The 19679-nt window shown below is 43.9% G+C and overlaps 1 protein-coding gene across 1 annotated transcript; it reads left to right on the top strand.

Annotated features, from left to right (window-relative positions):
- Nucleotides 1-9: 9 nt before the first annotated feature.
- LOC126541815 (uncharacterized) lies at nucleotides 10-19600 on the top strand. The gene is made up of 7 exons (XM_050188763.3): nucleotides 10-236; nucleotides 1775-1919; nucleotides 2375-2586; nucleotides 3193-3501; nucleotides 11118-11259; nucleotides 13475-13668; nucleotides 19371-19600. The coding sequence occupies exons 2-7, from the start codon at nucleotides 1777-1779 to the stop codon at nucleotides 19475-19477; spliced, it is 1107 nt and encodes a 368-aa protein (XP_050044720.1). The 5' UTR covers nucleotides 10-236; nucleotides 1775-1776; the 3' UTR covers nucleotides 19478-19600.
- The last annotated feature ends 79 nt before the right edge of the window (nucleotides 19601-19679 follow it).

Genomic DNA, 19679 nt, shown 5'->3' with positions numbered 1-19679 from the left:
GTTTAGATCCAAAACAAGTTCGAAGCCTCAGACGCATGTGTAAAAGACAGACGACTACTTCACTTTATTCTATGACTACTTGTTCAGTTTTTTAAGCGTCAGCTTGCTGGTGATTGCAGAAGTTCATTTATCAGCATCTAGTTGCCGTCGTAGCTTCTTTGCGGCTGCCAGCCGCTTGCTTTACTTTAACACAACTAGGATAAGTCAATTGAATGATCCCCGCTCGTCGTTAGACGGTAATTCAATGCTTAGCTCACAACTTTGCATAGCTAGGAGATTTTTGCATAACCTACATATTTGTCACCGTACATTCAACTTGGTTCTTTAAAGTGCATACCAATTTGTGGCCGCTGCTTTAATATGTCGGCTAACACATCCCTTTCCGTCCTAGAATATTATGGATGTTGCTACGGAGTGCGCCCATGCAAGGGAATGCCGTTCACTAGTTTAGGATGCCGTCTAGTGTCTTTTATTGCGATAGCAATTATAACACGCCAGGCGCATTTCTGCCATCGGCGTCGCCATCGCCGTGAAGTTCTGTATGAGTGAAAGCGTGTGAGGGTGAGCCGGTGAGCACGGTTCAATCTCGCGTGCCCGAGCGAGGAACCCGGCCCAGATAAAGCCCCTGATGCGTGCCCTCTCCTGTGGCGCGTGAGGCAGGGGGATGAGGCGAGGGAGGAGGGGCGTTCTTCTCGCTACGGTGCCTCATTGACCTCGCCCGCCGCTCCGTACAGAGTAGAGACAACCGCGGCATCTACTACGGCGTTGGCCACGCGAATCGTGGACGCCGTAGGGACGCGTTGCCGGCGCTCGTGTGCCTTGAAAAGCGATCGGCTACGTGGCTAGAGTGCGCCCCCGCGCGAACCTAATCTTCAACGCAATCTGCAATGTTTGCATAGTGCGCGTAGTGCCGGTAGCTTCGTATGCGCTGTGCTTTCGACGTTTCGTTCGCGCTGAAGTAAGACATGCATGAAGGTCAACTCGCTTGCTGCTGCCGCGATTCCTCACTCCATCCTGGTGTTAACAGCGCAAAACGTAGAAAGGACACGAGACAAGAAGATGACACCATAGCACTTGTGGTGCCGTCTTTTCGTCGTCTCGTGTCCCTTCTACGTTTTGCACTGTTAACACCAGGATGGACGCCCAAACTGCTATTTCTCACTCCATAATTTTCACAGTAATTTTCTGTGCTCATCGAGCAAGATGTGTTCATGTTTACCTGTGCGCGCATGACACCGTGCTGGTTAACTTAGTTAAAACACGTTGACGGGCTAGTTGGTTTGAATCCATAATAGAATGTGTAAGCGCGACTGAACAAGGCTGTAGAAAGAAGCAGGCTCACAAAGACGGCGCTGTCTCTATGTGTCTGTTTCTTTCTATGTCTTCGTTGAGTCATGCGTACACATTCTATCATTGTCAATTTAGTTAGTAAGCGAATGTTTACAAGTTTATACGGCCGATAAAACTACTATCCTCACTTTGTACAGCTATCTACTAATTTGCTATTGCAATCGGTGCTTCGCCTTTATGGCAGTACTGCGAATTTTTCTGCTCTCTATGGAGAGTAATCTGTCCCATGTCTTCTCACTGTTTCCATGAATCATTCTGTGATCTCTGCTTGACAATAAAACCATAGCAGGATTAATACACGTATCGTGCATGTCCTGAAAAAAAAAAAGTATTCCGTTTGGTGTTCAATTTTCTTCAATGCACGTGACAGTGGTCTCTAGTCTTTTCTGATTGCCTATTTTTGTATTCCCTGCGCTCTGCCAAGCAATGACAAGCATCTTGAAGCCTACGGCGTTGCTCCCTGATCAAATCGGCAAGCCTCAAAACCACAAGTGCATAGCGCCAGGTTGCCCGAGCGTTGGAGAACGCAGACGTGTGCGTTATTTCCGTCTGCCTTCAGATGAGCAAAGGCAAGGCCACCCTACTTTTCCATTTTGTTTTTGAAATCGTAGGGTTATGTGTTCATAGTAATGGAATCATTTGCCTCCTTAAACATTATGAATATATAGTCAGAACTTGTTTCGAACTGGTCTAATCGAACCAAATAGTTTATTTCTTTCAGAGCTGACTGACATCATTTTTCTGTATCAAAATGTTGTGCTATGATTACTATGAAAATGTGTTCTTAGGTTCACTTTTGACTGTCCCCGTCTTCTTTTTTCTCCCTCTCTTTTTTTTTTATTTGCATTACACAAGTCAGCAAGAATGTAACCCTACCCACATTCTCTTTAATCCACACAGTCATCTCTCAGTCTCTTAACATGTTATGCCTATTACCAGAATATCAGCACTGCGATGTGCAGTGGAATTTGTTTCACATGGACTTTGAGAGGGAGGATGTCACAAACTTTCCTATCGCATGCAGACGCAACCAGTGGCTCGCAAATTGCAATCGTCAAGACCTCAAGAGCCACTCTGAAAAGAGCCTGTACACCAAAGTGTTGTGCCAGCTTCATTTCCACGACTCGCAGTTCATGAATGCACACACCTACCAGCGCCTCATCTGGAATGCTGTTCCAACATTGTTTGGCAAAGATGTACGCAGGCTGGAAGACTTTGAACCTAATGAGGGAGCTGGTAAGATTCAGTGTATAAATTGCATTAAGCCATAAATGAGGCTTTTAGTAAAATATATTTGTTTTTGTGACTTTAATCAAAATAAATATTTTAATGCATGCCACCTGTGGAACACCTTCAAGCAGGTCACACATCTTCATATTACTGTTTGTTGCACATATACCTGTCTTTCTGACATTCTAACATTTAAGTTTGTCTGCTGATTACATGTGGAGGCAAGATGGAGACAGATATTTCACATTTGGTTGAAGCAAGCAACCCGACAGTGGCCAAGCCATTGGCACTGACATATGGCACTTGCAAATAAGCGTAGTCAATTCTGCATTATGTTGCAACTAGGCACACATTGTGCCCTCTCCTACTAGCTACCCCTCAATAGCAGAAGGTAAAAACTGCGTGAATAGTTTTTATTGGTTCAGTGTATCCTTTCTGCAAGGTTATATTGTATAGATCATAACAGTATGAATTTCTTTTTTTGAGCATGTATAACTCCTTCACCAATGTTGCTTTTCTCTTGAATGTACATATGTGAGTGTGCATACTCGTGTCTACAGTTTCGTTCCTTTTAGTGTTTTTTACACTTCTTTACACTCTGTACTTGTGCAGTGAGAGTGGACCATGCATACACTGCGCCAACACCAGGATTATCACTAACATCATCCCCACTATCAGCATTACCACCAGCACCACTGGCACCAGCACCACCATTGGCTGATTCACTGCGCCACTATGTAGCTCTCTGTGCTGAGCTTAAGATCAAGTTGGCTGAGAAGGACAGACAGCTAAAGGCCCTGGAGAAGTGCACTGATGGCATTGTGGACAGTGTTATTCGTCAAGTCAAGATGTTGCCATCTGAGAAACAGCAGCAACTGGTCAGTGCTCTCACTCCGTTTGTGAACTTGAGCAAAGATGAAGGTAAGTGTGATTTATTTTGTGTGTCATTGTAGTGGCCAGTGATAGGGAGCATCAGAGTCAGTTTATTCATATCAGTAGTAAAGTAGAAGTTACAAGAGATGTGTATACAGGAGGAAGTCATTGGAGCTTGAATTGGGATCTCCTGTGCATGATGACAAGAATTACTTAAACATGTAACAGCAGTGGCAACACTTGTGAAACTTATAACTGTAAAATCCTACAAAATGTTACAATGTACAAGTGATCAAAATATGTCGTATGCCTATGAATAAATTGTCAGAAGTGAAAAAATTTATAGGTACAATAATTCAGTAGCCAAAAGAACATCAATGCAATACTGCAGGAAAATAAAAAAATAAAGAAACATGGCAAATTAAATGTAAAAACAGCTAATGCTGTAGTATAGGAAGTTAAAATTATTTTTCAGTAGCTAAAGAAAATCTTTTTAGTTCTGTTTGAAATCTTCTAGCTTTTTGCAATTTTAGAGGAAATGGTAGGGTGTTCCAGGGTGATAAGGCTGAAAAATGTACCAACTATTTGCTATAGTTAGTTCGAACACATTCTAAAATGAAGGTCATACTCTATACAAAACTTATATTGTTAGCACTAAGAATAGATGTTTTTTGGATGGTGGCTATACCGGAACATTATTGTTTAATACCTGAAAATAAAAATGGCAAGGTTATATTTAACAATATCAATTACACTCAGAATATTACTTGCTCGTAATTGATTTATGCCGGTGTTGTGTGAGGAAAATGTTATTTATATAAATTGCTTAATTTTCATTTGCTTGCAGTGACATTAGGTGATTGCTGTAAGTGTTACCCTATGATACTATTTTGCAGTTAATATGAGGGAGAACAAAAGCACAAATCAACATGAGAGTTGATAGTGAAAAACATCAGTGAGCTTTAATTACAGCACATATTTTCCATGCCATCCTTTAAAATCGAAGCTTTTCTTTACGAGCTTTGCCGAGTTTCATGATCATGGGAGCTGCGGCCTGGCTGTTACCTTGCCGAATAGGTCACCCAGTCACAGCGAAGCAATGTGGTATCCTGTTTCGGTTTTGAATGGTTATGACCGCTAGCACTACTCTGCGCCCAACCCTGTAAGTGTACCTTGTCATGGTTCCTTTCTCCTCTCTGGAATAAACGCATTCTTTGTCTGATCCCCGACCTGAGCGGTCCGGCTCTTCTTTTGCGGCGCTTTGCGCCCGGCCGTTAGGTCTCACGCCGTAGGTCTCGGCCGGCCACCCCGTCAAAGCTACCACAGGTACGCGCACCGCTTAGTTCCTTGCAGCACCACCAGATGGTGTTCGCATCTGTAGCAGTGACGGCGCCGGTCGTGTGGGGGAAAGAAATACAAAAAAATAACCAGAAAGCTTACCTTTGCGCACCCACGGCACACGGTAATGGGGAAATAAATGCTTCTTGTGGATAGAATGCATTTGAATAGCGCTACGTACATTCACATATGAGCATGCTGCCTCTGAAACCATGACACATTTAAGGTGCCCGTCATACTCGCTAGTAGTCGGAAACTCCGCCCAAAAGGCTCAGTATAATTTCTGTATGCCCGTGCTTGTGGGAATGTGCGTGTATGCGTGCGTGCATGTACTCATGTTTTAACTCTTTATGTGCTCACACAAAGCTTCGCTGTACATAGATTCCAACTCGTTGGATCTGCTGCATTTCTTTGTTATTGTTAGCTATGTGAAGGTTAAATTTAGCATGACAATCAAATTCCACTCCTAAATAAGTACAATGGTTAATTGCATGGATTGAGTGATGGTTAATGTAAATAGTACGAAATAGCATGGAAATCGCATGGTTCAGGCTATTGCTGATTCGAAGTGAAAATTACAAATTTGGTCTTCTCATGTTTAATTTGCAGCTTATTTTGTTCGCACCACATTGGGATTTTAACAAGGTCTTCGTTCAGCTTATTTGTTAGTGATGCGATGCACTTGTTAGAGGCAAATATAGGTAATGTAATGCAGCCAATGAAAGTGTAGCACTACTGTTATTGTGGTGGCAACGAGGACAAAGTTCACCCGGAACGTGTTGCTGAGAACACGAGAGAAATTGCCTTCTTTGCAGATTCTTCAGTTGTAATCAACACGACCGTGTCTATGGCCAGGCCAGCTCCCGCCGTAAGCGAGGCAGCTCATTGTTACCTGCCACAGGAGAATAATGGAACTCTCCACCGCTGCAGTTCAGTGGCTATGATGCTCTGCTGCTGAGCAAGGTCATGGCTTTGATTCCTGGCTGCAACAGCTGTGTCTTGGCGGAGGTGGAGTGCAGAAGCATCCATGTTTCACTGAAGTGCATGTTGAGGAAACCAGGGTGGTGAAAGTTATCTTAGTGCCCTCCACCCTGCATATCATATTGCTAAGGTGGTGTTGCTTTGTGACCGTAAGATCAATCCGATCTATCACTTCAAGAAAGCTTGTTACTTTAATCAAGTAAGTAATACATGTGAGTATGTACAGTTAGAGCCCCAGAACTCATGTAATCAACTAAAACATTTCAGGAGGATGGGCCAGTGTTTGCTGCTCTCGCACGCATACACGGCAGCTGCAGAATGCCAAAGTTTAACAATTGCATTCGAGTACATTATGCCTAATTATTAAGAATTTAGTGTCATGCTGTGAATGCATATTACGTATATTAGGCACCTAGGGAAAACACAGGGAAGGCGGGAGATGGAAATTCAAGGCACATAATGAAGGGGAAGATCTCTTCAGGCAGAATACAGACTCATCACCAAGCATTGTGTACACGTCTGTCTTCTCAATAACCAGAATACAGTGAATGGCCCTTAGTTTTGGGCACTCAGTTTGTTTTAGTTTGTATGAAATTTTATTCTGTGCTAATATTCTGAAAAATTTTTGGAGATTAAATTTCTCAAATTTTAAGCACTGATAGACAAGCAAATGTTAAAAGCGTGGGCTTTTTGATATCTTGTGTTATGAATTGAATCCAGAGCCAAGTTTCTTTATTTATTTCTTACATATATTTTTTTCAAATCGTACATCATTTTTACAAATTCACAAGTGATGCCCTGCCCTCACCCCCTGATGAAAAAAAAAGGAGAAAGAAACAATAGAGGACTTGGCATTCTCTCGCCGTCTTGTCTTATATTTTCACCAGGATGTTGGGGCTCAGCAAGCCCAGTAGGATTGATGAACACTGTACTCACTTGGAACATATGCTTGCCTGTCACCAAATTAAAATAATTGGCATCCACTAAACTGTGAAAGACGAGTCACGCAACTAACACCTACTCAGTGTGGCTAAAAATTGTAAAGGCACTTGACTACATGCCCACTTGCATAGAAAATGTGCCATTCTATAGTTTTGGGGTTGAATCCTTTTGCCACAGCAATTATTTACAAAACGCACTGGCCATCTTAAACCCAGCTTTGAACCGAGTGTCCCTTTAATGCCCACATGATTATGCTTGCTGCCAGGAGCCATAAGTTTTCATTTTGTCCTTTGTAGGGAAGAATGCTGGATTTATTGCTGAAAACAGTCCTATGGCATAGACATATTCCCTTTCTCATAAAGGCAACAGCAGTGGGAGGCACAGCTCGCCCGCTCCGACCTGGCAGGAGAAAAGTCCTTAATTAGACAGGTCAGGCAGGTGGCAGAGGCCAGTGAGGCCCTAAACTGAGAGGCTCCGACCAGTGGCGTAGCCAGATATTTCGTTCGTGGGGGGCTCACTTTGCAGCTCGGTCTCCTGCTTATAGAATTAGCCGAGGGATCAATATATATATATATATATATATATATATATATATATATATATGTGTGTGTGTGTGTGTGTGTGTGTGTGTGTGTGTGTGATTCAGCAACCTTGTTTACATTTTCGTGCATATGCAACGACCAGGGGAAAATCTCAATACTGCTGCCCTTTGTTAGAATGTATTCCGCAGGAGCAGCTGTCACCGGCTGTGTATTGCGAGTAATTGCTCCGAAATTATAGTCGCAACAGAGAGCACATGCAAAAAGCAGGAGTTCTGCAAAATATACAAGGACTAGTCAAATGGAAGTGAGCCAATGGGAACATATGAAAAACGGGGTACTTTATTTAAAAGTAGCCACCATGAGTATTTAGACACTTGTCCTACTAACGAGTCGCGTAATTCCCGTCTCATAAAACTCCTTGGGTTGCTGCCTCAAAAATCTGTAAATGAATACACGTCATCTTTCGACACGAATCTGGTTCCCTAGAGCAGATTTTTCAAATTTTACCAAATGTGGAAGACGCAAGGCAACAGGTCTGGGCTGCATGAGGGATTTTGCAGCGTTTCCCACTTGAACTTTGCCAGTTTTGTATTAACCACATCAGCGACGTGGGAACGGGCAATGTCGTGAAGCAAGATGTTCCCAATGCTCAATTTTCCACGTCGTTTGTTCTGGATTGCGACACGCAGCCGATCCGACCTTTCACAATATCTGAAACAATTTAGAGTCTCTCCAGGTTTAGAAAATTCGATCAATAATCGCCCTAACGATCTAAAAAGACGTCAACACTTTTCCGGCAGAAATGACGGCCTTTGTTTTTCTTGGGAGTGGTGAATTCAAATGTTTCCGCTGTAAGCTTTGCCGTAGTGTTTCAGGCTAATCGTAGCGGCACCATGAGTCATCCCCGCTCACAATTGCAGACAAAAAATCGTCACCCTCATCTGGGGTTCTTTGACGTGCACTTAAATCTAAGTACACGGGTGCTTTCGCATTTCGCCTCCACCGAAATGCAGCCGCCGTGACCTGGATTCGATCCCGCGACCTCGTGCTCAGCAGCCCAACACCATAGCCACTGAGCAACCACGGCCTTTTCAATTGTATTGGGGGTGATTGCACGGTCGCTTTGACCCGACCATGCATCGTCTTTGTAACTTTCATGTCCTTCTTTGAACAGTTTGCTACAACGCTTCACAGTGGCCAATGAAACGCAATGTTCAACGCATACGGCAGCCATACGGCGAATAATTTCTTTTTGGGAAACATCTTGGTTTGTCAAAAACCTCACGACACCAAGCTGTTCAACTTTTGGAGTGTCCATTATGTCACGCAACCATGTTCAACCCAGTGTATGAGAGCATTAAAGAACATTTAACCTCAGCTCTGCATGTCACTTGTAGATGAGATGCGTATATGCTACGCGCATGCCTCGAAAATAATGAACCGAACCATTATTGCGCGGCGCGGGTTGTCTCACTTTCATTTGACTCGCCTTCGTACATCAGAACTGCGAAGATAAAATGGAATATACAAATGTGAAGATACAGCTTGATACAGGGCAAAAAATTGTCACTGGAAACAAAGTTCACTGCGCATATACACAAAACCTGGCAACAAGATGTTTAAATATATGTATAAGTCTCCAATAAATCTACGTACCTAAGAAAAAGTCACTATATATAATGCGTCAAACAAGGCAAGTAAACAGGTTGCGCAACCACAGATTCACAGATCACAGCACCCTCCCTCCCTCCCTCCACTCCCAAAATGTATCGCGTGCGACGGAAGGCGGCGCGCTTCCTCCCCGCTTTTCTCCCTTGCGCACACAAGACTGAGCCACCATCGTCGGCTAACCCCCTCCCCCTTCCCCCCCACGCTTTCACTCGCACATAGAGCATGCGGCGCGCGGTCACGATGTTATCGCCCGTGGCCTTTATTTATACGGAACATGAGGGCAACGGCAGGAATGTGCCTGGAGTCTTCATATAGCTGCTATTGCAATAATTTTATAGTATCCGGCAACTGAAGCGTACCGTGGCCCATTACTTTCCGCAAAAGAAGTAACAAAATCGAACTTTCACCATGCGACAATTCGCTGCGCCGCAACAATGTCTTCTTTGTTTCTTTTGTGGGGCGGGGGGCGGCGAAATAGAATAACGCAAAGGAAAGCATGTTGGGTACAATCGAATGCCTACTTTGGGCACCTAGTGTGGCTACCGAAGGAATATCGAAGAAAACGTGTGACGCTTGGTCCACAGAAAGCCATGCGCATACTGCTCGGTATCCTACACCGGCGAGACAAAATTTTCCGGAGAGGTTGCGCTCAAGCGAACGCGTTGCAATCCGTCGAGTCCCCGCAGTGCTGGCGGCGAGCGACTATGCATTGTTTCTTTTTCTCGTCTGCTAGCCAGAAAGCGTCCAAAACTCTGCCAGGCGAAAATGCAGTTGGACAGAAAAAAACGAACGCGCATCCAAGTGCGCCGTGCGGTTGTCGATGCAGCACGAGAAAAACGCATGCGCTCTGGCCGGATCGGCAGCCCGCGGGTTGCGAGAACAAAAAATAAATAAATGAATAAATAAATAAAGAGGCTCAATGTATCCTCGCGAATAAAATTCTAGGTAGAAAAATAAATAAGAACTCAGTTACAATGGTGGCTTTAGTGTCTTGACATGGATGCTTTGGCGCAGGTGAAGAAAAAATGTTCATATTCTTTTCTGTGACCTGACGGCACAAATGAACCACCACAACGCTTTGTCTCATTGCACCTCGCTGCGTGCTTTATCAACTTGTCTGATATTATGTTGATTTGGCTTGTCTCGCTGTATGGCCCGATGTACGACTTTAGAAAAGTCGATGCACCTTTGGCGTCAAATGTTTACAACAGCATTAAACCCACAAAGTTCCAAAATTGAAAATCTAAAGCACGACTTTGGAAATGTCAATGCACCTTTCCCATCAAAATTTTATGAGAACTTTATACCCACAAAGTTTCAGAATTGAAATCCAAGCGCTCCGTAGATTCCGCGGCCTCCGCGAGATGCCGAGACGAGCCCGCTCGCCATCAAAACGCCCTTGAAATTTTGTGTTCGGTGGGACTCCTTGCGTTACGATATGTGACTCCCGATGCATGGGCGTTTCTGCAATATCCAGCCCGATTTCGCAATGTTTGCGCTAAAATGTATTTTCGAGAGTGAATTAAGGACATTCTAGACAAAATCAAGCATGATTTCCGGCACCGGGAGTTGTTTTGGTCGGCGGCGCATGACCGCATGAAAAAATTTCGGGGGGGGCTGAAGCCCCATAAGCCCCCCCCCTGGCTACGCCCCTGGCTCCGAACACCCCTGCTTCAAATCTTTTCCATTTCAATAAAGTTCCTATCTATCTATCTATTGTTGCGTCATGCTAATTTGAAAAGTCAGAAAGATTTGGCATCTCCCCAACTGTATTGGGTTTTAAATATCTTCTATGCTGCTGGTCAGAGCAGCAGGTGTCCCCGTTTTGACTCCCGTTTACCAGGACAGATTTTTCTTGCACTGTGAAGTTCGCCTCTAAAGGACACTAAAACCTAAGGTACCTGCGTTAGTTTGCTAGTCTGGCAATGGCAGTTCTGCCTCCTGTAAAACATTCTTCACATTGTGCCTTTCCACGCAGCTTATGCGAGTAATTGAAAAAGTAGTAAGTAAATTTTTATGAATAACTGCATGAGTGAATAAGAGCCACATGCAAGCTTCGAAATGAGACTCCACACCCTATTGTTAGGCGTAAAAGGAATTCCGGACTGTTAATATTGGCACTGCCAAACTCGTGCTCAATGAGTTAAATGTGACCAGTGCTGCATCTCTTTTGTTGTTCCTTTGTAACAGGCATATCGAAAGAGCCAAAGGTCCGTGTGGAGGTGCTTTTACTGAGCAGGAAACATCCAGGATGCACCCTGCTTGGCTTGCGCAACAGGTGCTCATGGGCGAGGGGCCTCTACATGGTGCCCGGGGACTTCTTGCACTTTGGGTATGTGTGTGCAGGTGCATTTCTTTGCACATTCGGCAGATTTGCTTGTACACTGACTCCACACTTTATTTTATAGACTCTTTTCATCATTCGCAACTGCGCTTCTCTGCACAGCAAATGTGCCCAACTTAGAGGCACCAATCATTGTTCATGTTAACATGCATAGTACTTGTTTATTTTTATTTGGTGACTGCATTCCACTGGCTAACAAATTTTAAAGGTTGTCGCTCAGTGCAAGACGCCTTTTTGTATCGGAAGTTTCTCTAATGTTATTGATTGTTCTATCTGTTGTCTATGTTGTTGCCGAGCCTCATGTAATCAAATTGTGTGCACGACCGCAATATTGTTATATGTATACTCTAGAACTTACACGAGCACGAGCGATTATGCTGGAAGGTTTATTGAGTCATGTATAAATAGCCGAAGCATCTGATCTGCAGATCAGATTTTGTCAGTTGCCGACTGTGCTCACCGGTATCATTGTGCTTTGATTGCCACTTGTTTTGTTGGGCACATTATCACCCAACAAAGAGTTAACGTTTTGAAGTCACACTTTTGCCACTGTGTTATTCTATGCTGTCACAACAACGTGACAATATGAAAACGGAGTTCTAGCTGCGAATGGTGAGGCTTGTTTCTTATGCATGGCAGCGTCATGAGAGGAATGCCCACATTCTCCATGTCATAATACAAGTAATTGGTGCTTGTACACATTGTTTCCAAATATAAGTATGCCACAATTACTAGGGCAAACTGCCTAGCAGGAAAGCTGGCTGCACAATTATTACACAAGTTTATTGTGTATCTGCTCTTGTTCAAAGCGACATACTTATTTACAGGAAGTTGATTTGAACCAAGGTGTCCAGAATAGCATAGATAAAAAAAAAAAAGAAAGAATCCACCAAATATATTGAAGACGAGTATAGGACATTTTGTTAAATAGCCATTAAAACACTGACCATAAATACATAGGAAAGAACATTGCATACGTAATATATGCTTATAGTGAATGTCAGATATAACGAAGGTGCTTTAATGTCAAATAAGACTTTGCTATGTCGAGGTTTTACTGTGTTTCGTTGATTAAATGTTCGTTTCTAAGTTAATATCATGGTCAGAAGTGTTCACATACTAGCTTTAATTGATAAAATCAGCAGTGACAGCTAATGGCTGATTGGGCAATTTTTGCATTTATGAAACTTCTCCAATCTTGATTCAAAAGTGTTCATTGGTTCATCGCAGGGAACATGAAAAGTGGCAGAAATTTTAATTAGTTAACAGAAAGGGGTGAAATTTTAGGTTCCCTATGGCATGTGAAGTAATATTTGCCTCAGGTGTTCATCAGCAGCGCAATCTGTTGCAGCCCGACAGATTTATTTACCATATAAAGAAAAAAAAAATGTTGCAGGGCCTTTTTAAAAGAGCACATAGTTTTTTAAGTTGTAGGAACTTTATCGCACACTTCTCATGCGTCAAAGGATCACTTTTACCAAGTATGATGATCGGAAAACACTCACAAGATATTTCATTTTGTTACTAAAGTTGTCAAGGAATTATGGACCTATTGTCATTGACATTATTGCGACACTGACAGAGCGAAATTTGCAGCAATAAGTTTAGGCATGATGGTGTTGCTCGTAAAGAAATTAATCAGATTGCCACGCATGTTCTTCTGGCTGCGCTTGCAGCCACAGCTATCACAGGTATAAAGCAAGCCAGTGTATATATAGTGGCTTTGTGGTGAACCCGCTTTCTGGGTATCGTTCTGTTCACTGCACTATACTGTTACACAAAAGACGAAATATTTTGTACTTTGTGTAACAGTATAGGTGCAGTGAACAGTGCCTAGTACTGTGCCATACCACCAACTAACCCCAGTGGAAGCTCTCTGGTTATACTGAAAACGAAATTGGGTCTTAGAAACAAGTATCTTAGTAAATCATTTGGGTTGCTTTGGTGCTTATAAGTATTTCATCTAAGGTTTAGAAGGGTTGGATTTTCATTTAACAGAAAAATATGACAAGTCAAAAATGTCATGTCAGTACAATTCGTGGAAACAGCATAACTAGGACTGGGACGTTGGAAACAGAAAGACACACACCTGTGCTGTGTACGTCCTCTCTTTCATTATCTTGTGTATAATTGCGCTGCTTCCCCCATACAGCTGCCCCCATTCAAAAATTTGTCGCATTGTCCGTTTGTTCTTACATTTCAGTGAATCTTGGGAGGCAGCCGCCGTGCGTGCTACAAAGAAGGAGACTGGCCTCGTTCTTGTTGAACCATGTGTCTGCTCAGTGGTGGAGATGGTGCAAGTGTCCGAGGGATACCACTGGATTAACATATTCATGGTGGGCAAGTTGGCTGAGACAGCAGCAGAGCCTGCTGCACCCAAGGATGCTGTATGTACAGGTGAAGTGATCCTCTGCAGTAGCTGCAGCAGTTGATGTCATTGTGGGAACCGTGCATCAGTACAAAACAGGTTCCTGTCAAAGAAGTGCTGACATGAAGTTTTAACAGCCAACTCATCGCTGTAATTTGGTACTCCTAGATTCTGTGATGCTATGCTTAATTTACATATTATGTGCAAAAATTCCTTTTTCACTTTAAGTGAAATTGTGTTAACACTTGTGCACCAGCACAGTGCAACAATCTACTGTAGCCTCCAAGACCACTTGACTTTGTGCATGTTACTGTGCCATCTTTCAAATGCACAGGTATGAGATGAAAATACCTGTGCTGTGCCACACATAAAATGTTTGTTTATGGCATAAGTAATGTGAAGTCAGACCAATGAAGGGGCCACGAAGGAACAAAACATTTATGTACAGAGCAATCCACTGTTAAGAGGAAGCTTTAGCTTGGGCCCAACTCCGACGCGGCCTATTCAAATACATGTAAAACGCAAAAACGCTTTTCTGAGATAACTCCTGGACCGATTTTAATGAAATTTGTTGCATTTGAGAGAGAAAGTTAAATTATAGTGACTGTTGGAAGTGGAATTTCGATTTAGGGTTTGAATTTTGTTAAAAAGATTTTTAAATATTGGACAGTATGAAAAAAAATAGAAGCACAAAGTTTACGAATTCATAGCTCTGCATCAAGAACAGATATCGCGGTTCTGTAAATGGCATCTATTAGATCATTCAAAGCGGACAAATTCGATATGTCATTTTACATCTTACGTGAATTTGCTATGTTGGTTGCAAGGGTTCTGCAAAAGCTGTATTTCCATATTACTAATTTTTTTTGTATTCATGTATGACATATCAATTTTGTCCGCTTTAGATGTACTATTAGATGCAATTCACAGAATTGTATTATCATTTTTCGTTGTTGAGTTACAGAGTCGTAAACTTGATAGTATCGTTTTCTGAAAATTTTCAATTTTTGCCAATTTTTAATAAAAAATTGACAATCTAAATCGAAAATTCAAAACCAACAGTCACTAGAGTTTAAGTTTTTCTTTTGAATGCAACAAACCTCATCAAATTTGATGCAGTGGTTGCCGAGAAAAACGAATTCTCCTTTTACATGTATTTAGATAGGAGCACCCGAGCTAAAGCTTCTTTTTAAGGGGCATGAGTGTCGAGTATATGTGAATTTTTTTCTCTGGCAAGTGTGTGATTGGCCTGTTTTTCAGCAGACTACTTTCAGTTGGCAATGCTGGCAGCTTTGTACATGCCTGAGTAGTGAATTGACATAACTTCACCTGTACAGTATTATACATTAGAATGTTCCCACCAACAGTGGGCTGCACTGTATGTTGCACGGTGCACATATTTGTCTCCTACCTGTGCATTTGAGAGATGGCACAGGTTATAAGGTGCACTTAGTGTTCAGTGTTGAAGTACTGTGGCATGATGTTGCACAGTACTACCAGCACACTGCTCTCACTGCAGCTGAAGCCTGAACAGGGTATGAAAAATAACATCAGAACTTAATATATCTTGAATGCCTTAGCAGTGTGGATACTTTGGTAACATTAATGCTTGTAGAACAAAACAAAAATGTCTTAGATAAAGTGCAAGAAGAAATGTTGTAGTGCAAATTGTTTTGCTTTTGTCAAACTGATGGACGTGTGCATTGCATTTGACAACACTGTGGCTAATCAGGTCAAGTGTACAATTTGGCTGAATGTGCATTGTTATTGGCATTTCTTTCGCTATGCCAAAATCAGGAACTTCATGCTGGCGTACAAAACCTCAGTATCATGCCAGTTGTAATGTATACTTTGCCTAACCATTTAACAGCGGTGTTGTTATTCACAAGCTATAGTGCCATACAAGGCAATGCAGAGTTTTTGAAAAATGCAAATTTTGCTGTCATGTGAACCATCAATCATTCAGAGACATTATGTGAAGGTGTGATCACGCATTGCTTTAGAACTTAGGTGAAATGGTGTGAAGAATTTTGGTAGACAAAGAAGAAATGTGTGCGAGAAAGGCAATCACTGGGTTGTGATAACCACAACACGTGTGAGCATCCTTTAACCTGGAAGGACTTGGTAGGAGATCAATTGGATTCTTGATGACACAGATTTCTCAAGATTGCACAAAACATATGTAGCTCAAGTGACCTGCCCGCTCCACTTACTAAGTAAAAAGATGATCAGTGCCACGCGGCCATCATGGAGGGCATCAACAACACCAACTGCGGGAAGAGAGTGCACGATTACGTCAGGGACTTCCTGAGCAACAGAACGGCAACGGTGGGGCTGGGCGAGCTGAGAAGCAACGTCTTCCCCACGCCGTGCAAGGGCACACCCCAAGGATCCGTCATATCGCCCGTCCTCTTCAACGTGGCAATGATTGGCCTGGCAAGAAAACTTAAGGAGATCCGAGGAATCCAGCACGCGATATACGCCGACGACGTCACGATCTGGGTCACCCAAGGATCCCTCGGAGAGAAGCAAGAAAAACTGCAGGAAGCGGCGACCTGCGTGGAGAACTACACCAGAGAAAGGGGACTGCGATGCTCCACGGAGAAGTCGGAGCTCCTCAGGGTCGGCAAGCACCCAACGCAAGCGACGCTGGAGGTGACCCTCGAGGGACACAACATCCCGGAGAAGAACATGATTAGGATCCTGGGCATGTGGCTACAAGGCAGCCGGAAGTGCAGCCACACCATTAGCCTGCTGAGCAAGGCGGCGGAACAGGTGGGCCGCATGATCAATAGGGTATCCCAAAAGAGATACGGAATGAAAGAAGACGACACTCTCAAGCTAGTCAACAGCCTAATTGTCAGCCGAGTCACGTACTCCCTGCCGTACCACGTGATGACCAAGGCAGAAAGAGAGCAAGCAGACACCATCCTCAGGAAGGCGTTCAAGACGGCTCTGCGTCTACAGAGAAACACGTTGAACGAGAAGTTGCTCCAGCTGGGCATCAGCAACACCTTCAGCGAGCTCGCCGAGGCTCTGCTGGGTACGCAAACCGCGAGACTGAGAGGCACCCCTACGGGACGAGCGCTCCTGAGGAGGTTGGGTCGGGACACGAGCGGACTGACAGACAGATACGCGGACGTACTGGACCACCTCAGGAAAACCATTAATGTGGGACCACTGCCGAGAAATATGGACCCCAACCTACACGAAAACAGGCGAAAAGCTAGGGCCGAATACGTTGAGAGAACGCTAGCCCAGCTAGACAATACAGTATACACGGACGCCGCCGTATATCTACAGGGAAGAGAATGCGTGGCCGCGACGGTAATGGTTAACAAGGAAGGAAACCCAATCACGTATGCCACGGCAAAGGTCGCTGGCACAGCGGAGGCCGAGGAGATTGCCGTAGCGCTGGCGGCAGCGGAAGGTTATAGAACAGGCCGATCTCTCAACATACTGACGGACTCAAAAGAGGTGTGCAGGAACTATACGAGAGGCAGAATCAGCAAAACTGCCCTCAGAATACTCAGCGGAGCCACCTCCGCCGAGAAGGAAAAGCCCAGGCACAAACTAATCTGGATCCCGGGTCACGTAGGCATAGGGGTGAACGAAAGGGCAGACAGCCTAGCTCGAGGCGAAGCGTTCCGAGCTGGGCGTTCGGATTCCCCGGAGACCCACCTACAGGCTTGCGAGGGGGGATACGCAGAGACCCTGAACTTACATAGAGGAACTAGAATTAGATATCCGCCACCACACAAAGACCTCACAAAGGAGGAAGCGACCAGCTGGCGCAGACTACAAACAAACTCCTTCCCCAACTTACACGTGCTCAATAAGATGCTTCCGACACAATACAGGGCCACCTGCCCTTGGTGCGGTGCCAAACCTACACTCTACCACATCACCTGGGAGTGCGAACGCAACAAAGCATTCCACAAACACGAACACCCGAGTGCGGAGCAATGGGAGAGTCGGCTCACCAGCAGCGAGCTCACGGCCCAAAGGGCCCTAGTGCAGCACGCGAGCGATGCAGCACGATTCAGTGGAGCCTTGCTGAAGAGGAGTCTCAAGTCGCCAGCGCCAAGAAGATGAAGACGACGGAGACCTCGTAACCGTGAAACTCTTGAAAGACTCAAAAGTTTTCACTCACTCACTCACTCAGTGCATGAAGTTCAGATTGTAACAGTAATATATTAATATTATTCAGAAATTAGTACTAGTAGTATCAGCTGTTCTCACTTTCCAGAGTCAGTTACCTTGAAACAAGTGGATTTTTGAATGAACTTATACAAAATACAGTCGCTTGGGAACCTTCTGAGTGAAGACATATCAAAACCAATTACAACAAAATGTTGGACCACTTAAAAAGCCTAGTTTCAGATAGTGTAGATTGTGGGGTCTAGCACATGCTCTTGGGACAAAGGAATGACAACACAGTAGTGAAAACAATCAAAAGAGCATTTATTGCACCTTTGATACACTAATGCTTGCTAGCCAAATTACTTTGCATAGGACGTGCCGATGGGCGCACAACAAAATGAGGAAGTTCGACTCACCGCAACCGCATAGCGAGCGAATATGTTTGCCCCCATGCTGGACACCAACGACTAATCGTTCGCGTGTACAGTCACGCAAACGGTGGTGCGTTCAAATGATTGTGTTCATCCATTCCAGTGCCCTGTTCTTAAGCCTTACACAGGACGGTCCTGTGAACGGTGGGCGAGTGCGTGGAATGTCGCGCTATGCGCAAACTCCAAGCGAAAGAGAAACAGCCTACTCCCATTTGAGTCTGACTAACCTTGCCGTTAGGTGGCATTAGCAGCACAACACTCACACCATCTCTTGTACTAGTCTGCAACAACACTGACCGCTGCTGGAGCAAAGTCACGTGGCAAAGCGGGATTACAGAAGACGGGAGCCATGCAGGGAAAACAATATCAGGGGATGCATGAAAGTCAAGTGTCCCCACAAGATGAAAAGCAGCCTGTCTGCAAAATTTTACATTTAAAATACGAGCGGATGCATCAGGAAAAACCAGCAAAAACAGACGTTTTTGATAATGAAGCTGAAAAAAACACTGCCATTACTGCTCGCCATAAATGATGCAGAACCTGGAACATTGGGCCTCGCTGATTTTTGTTGTCCCCGACTGTCCAGGACTACCAAGATGCTGCGTACGCAATGTTCATTGGCTGACAGTGCTGCCTCGGGCAGTCTGGGACTGTCTTAGACAGATAATCGGAACAGGCCCATTGAGAACCAGCGCGGCACTTCCTTAGCATGACTTCCAAGAACAGGCAGCGCCCACAGCACATTGAAAATCTTGGAGACTATGGTAAAAGATTTGCATTGTACTTGATGAACAGTGGGCACATGCATAGTCTTCTAAGGTGTTAAAGGATGTTAATAAGAAAAGCAGGCAATTACCAGTCCAAGGTTGCTTCAATAGTACCTATACACCACTCATTTATAGCCAGTTTAGCCAAACATAAATTTTATTGAAGTTGACCTACAAGGATTTCCTAGGGCCTCTTTAGGTTTGCCTTCTGTACTTGTATACAAAAGCGTACGATGAACATACAAACGGGTGGATGTCTGATTTTCACTTTATTAATTACTTCTCTCCACCTTGCGGGTTTCCGCAGAACTATTACGACAGTTTACTAATGTGTGTAGATAGGCAAACTACTTACTTGAGAGCTATAGTGAAGGCTTGAAAATTGTGCAGGGTGGCACTGGTTTGCGTGGGATGCACTGCCTGGTGAAGAGCTGCTTTTCTGGAGTCTGCGTGACTTGCGTCGTGAGAACCTGCTCGATTTAACTGTCTTTCAGTAGCCAAAAGTACAAATGTAAAATAAAGAAAGAAACTGAACAGTGTAAATAATGTAAAAATGAAACTGCTAGTCTTGTACACGTATGTTGTACAGTGTTGAAAAATACAGTTTTTTTCCACAACAATTTGTGCTGTTCATGTTTCGCTGTGAGTAGCCTCACATTTCATGAGCAAATGCACAACAGACACTGTTATCTTATAATT

The sequence above is a fragment of the Dermacentor andersoni genome, chromosome 2 (assembly GCF_023375885.2).
Source record: "Dermacentor andersoni chromosome 2, qqDerAnde1_hic_scaffold, whole genome shotgun sequence".
Taxonomy (NCBI): domain Eukaryota; kingdom Metazoa; phylum Arthropoda; class Arachnida; order Ixodida; family Ixodidae; genus Dermacentor; species Dermacentor andersoni.
Note: the sequence above shows the minus strand (reverse complement) of the source record. Positions and strands in the feature narration are given on the sequence as shown.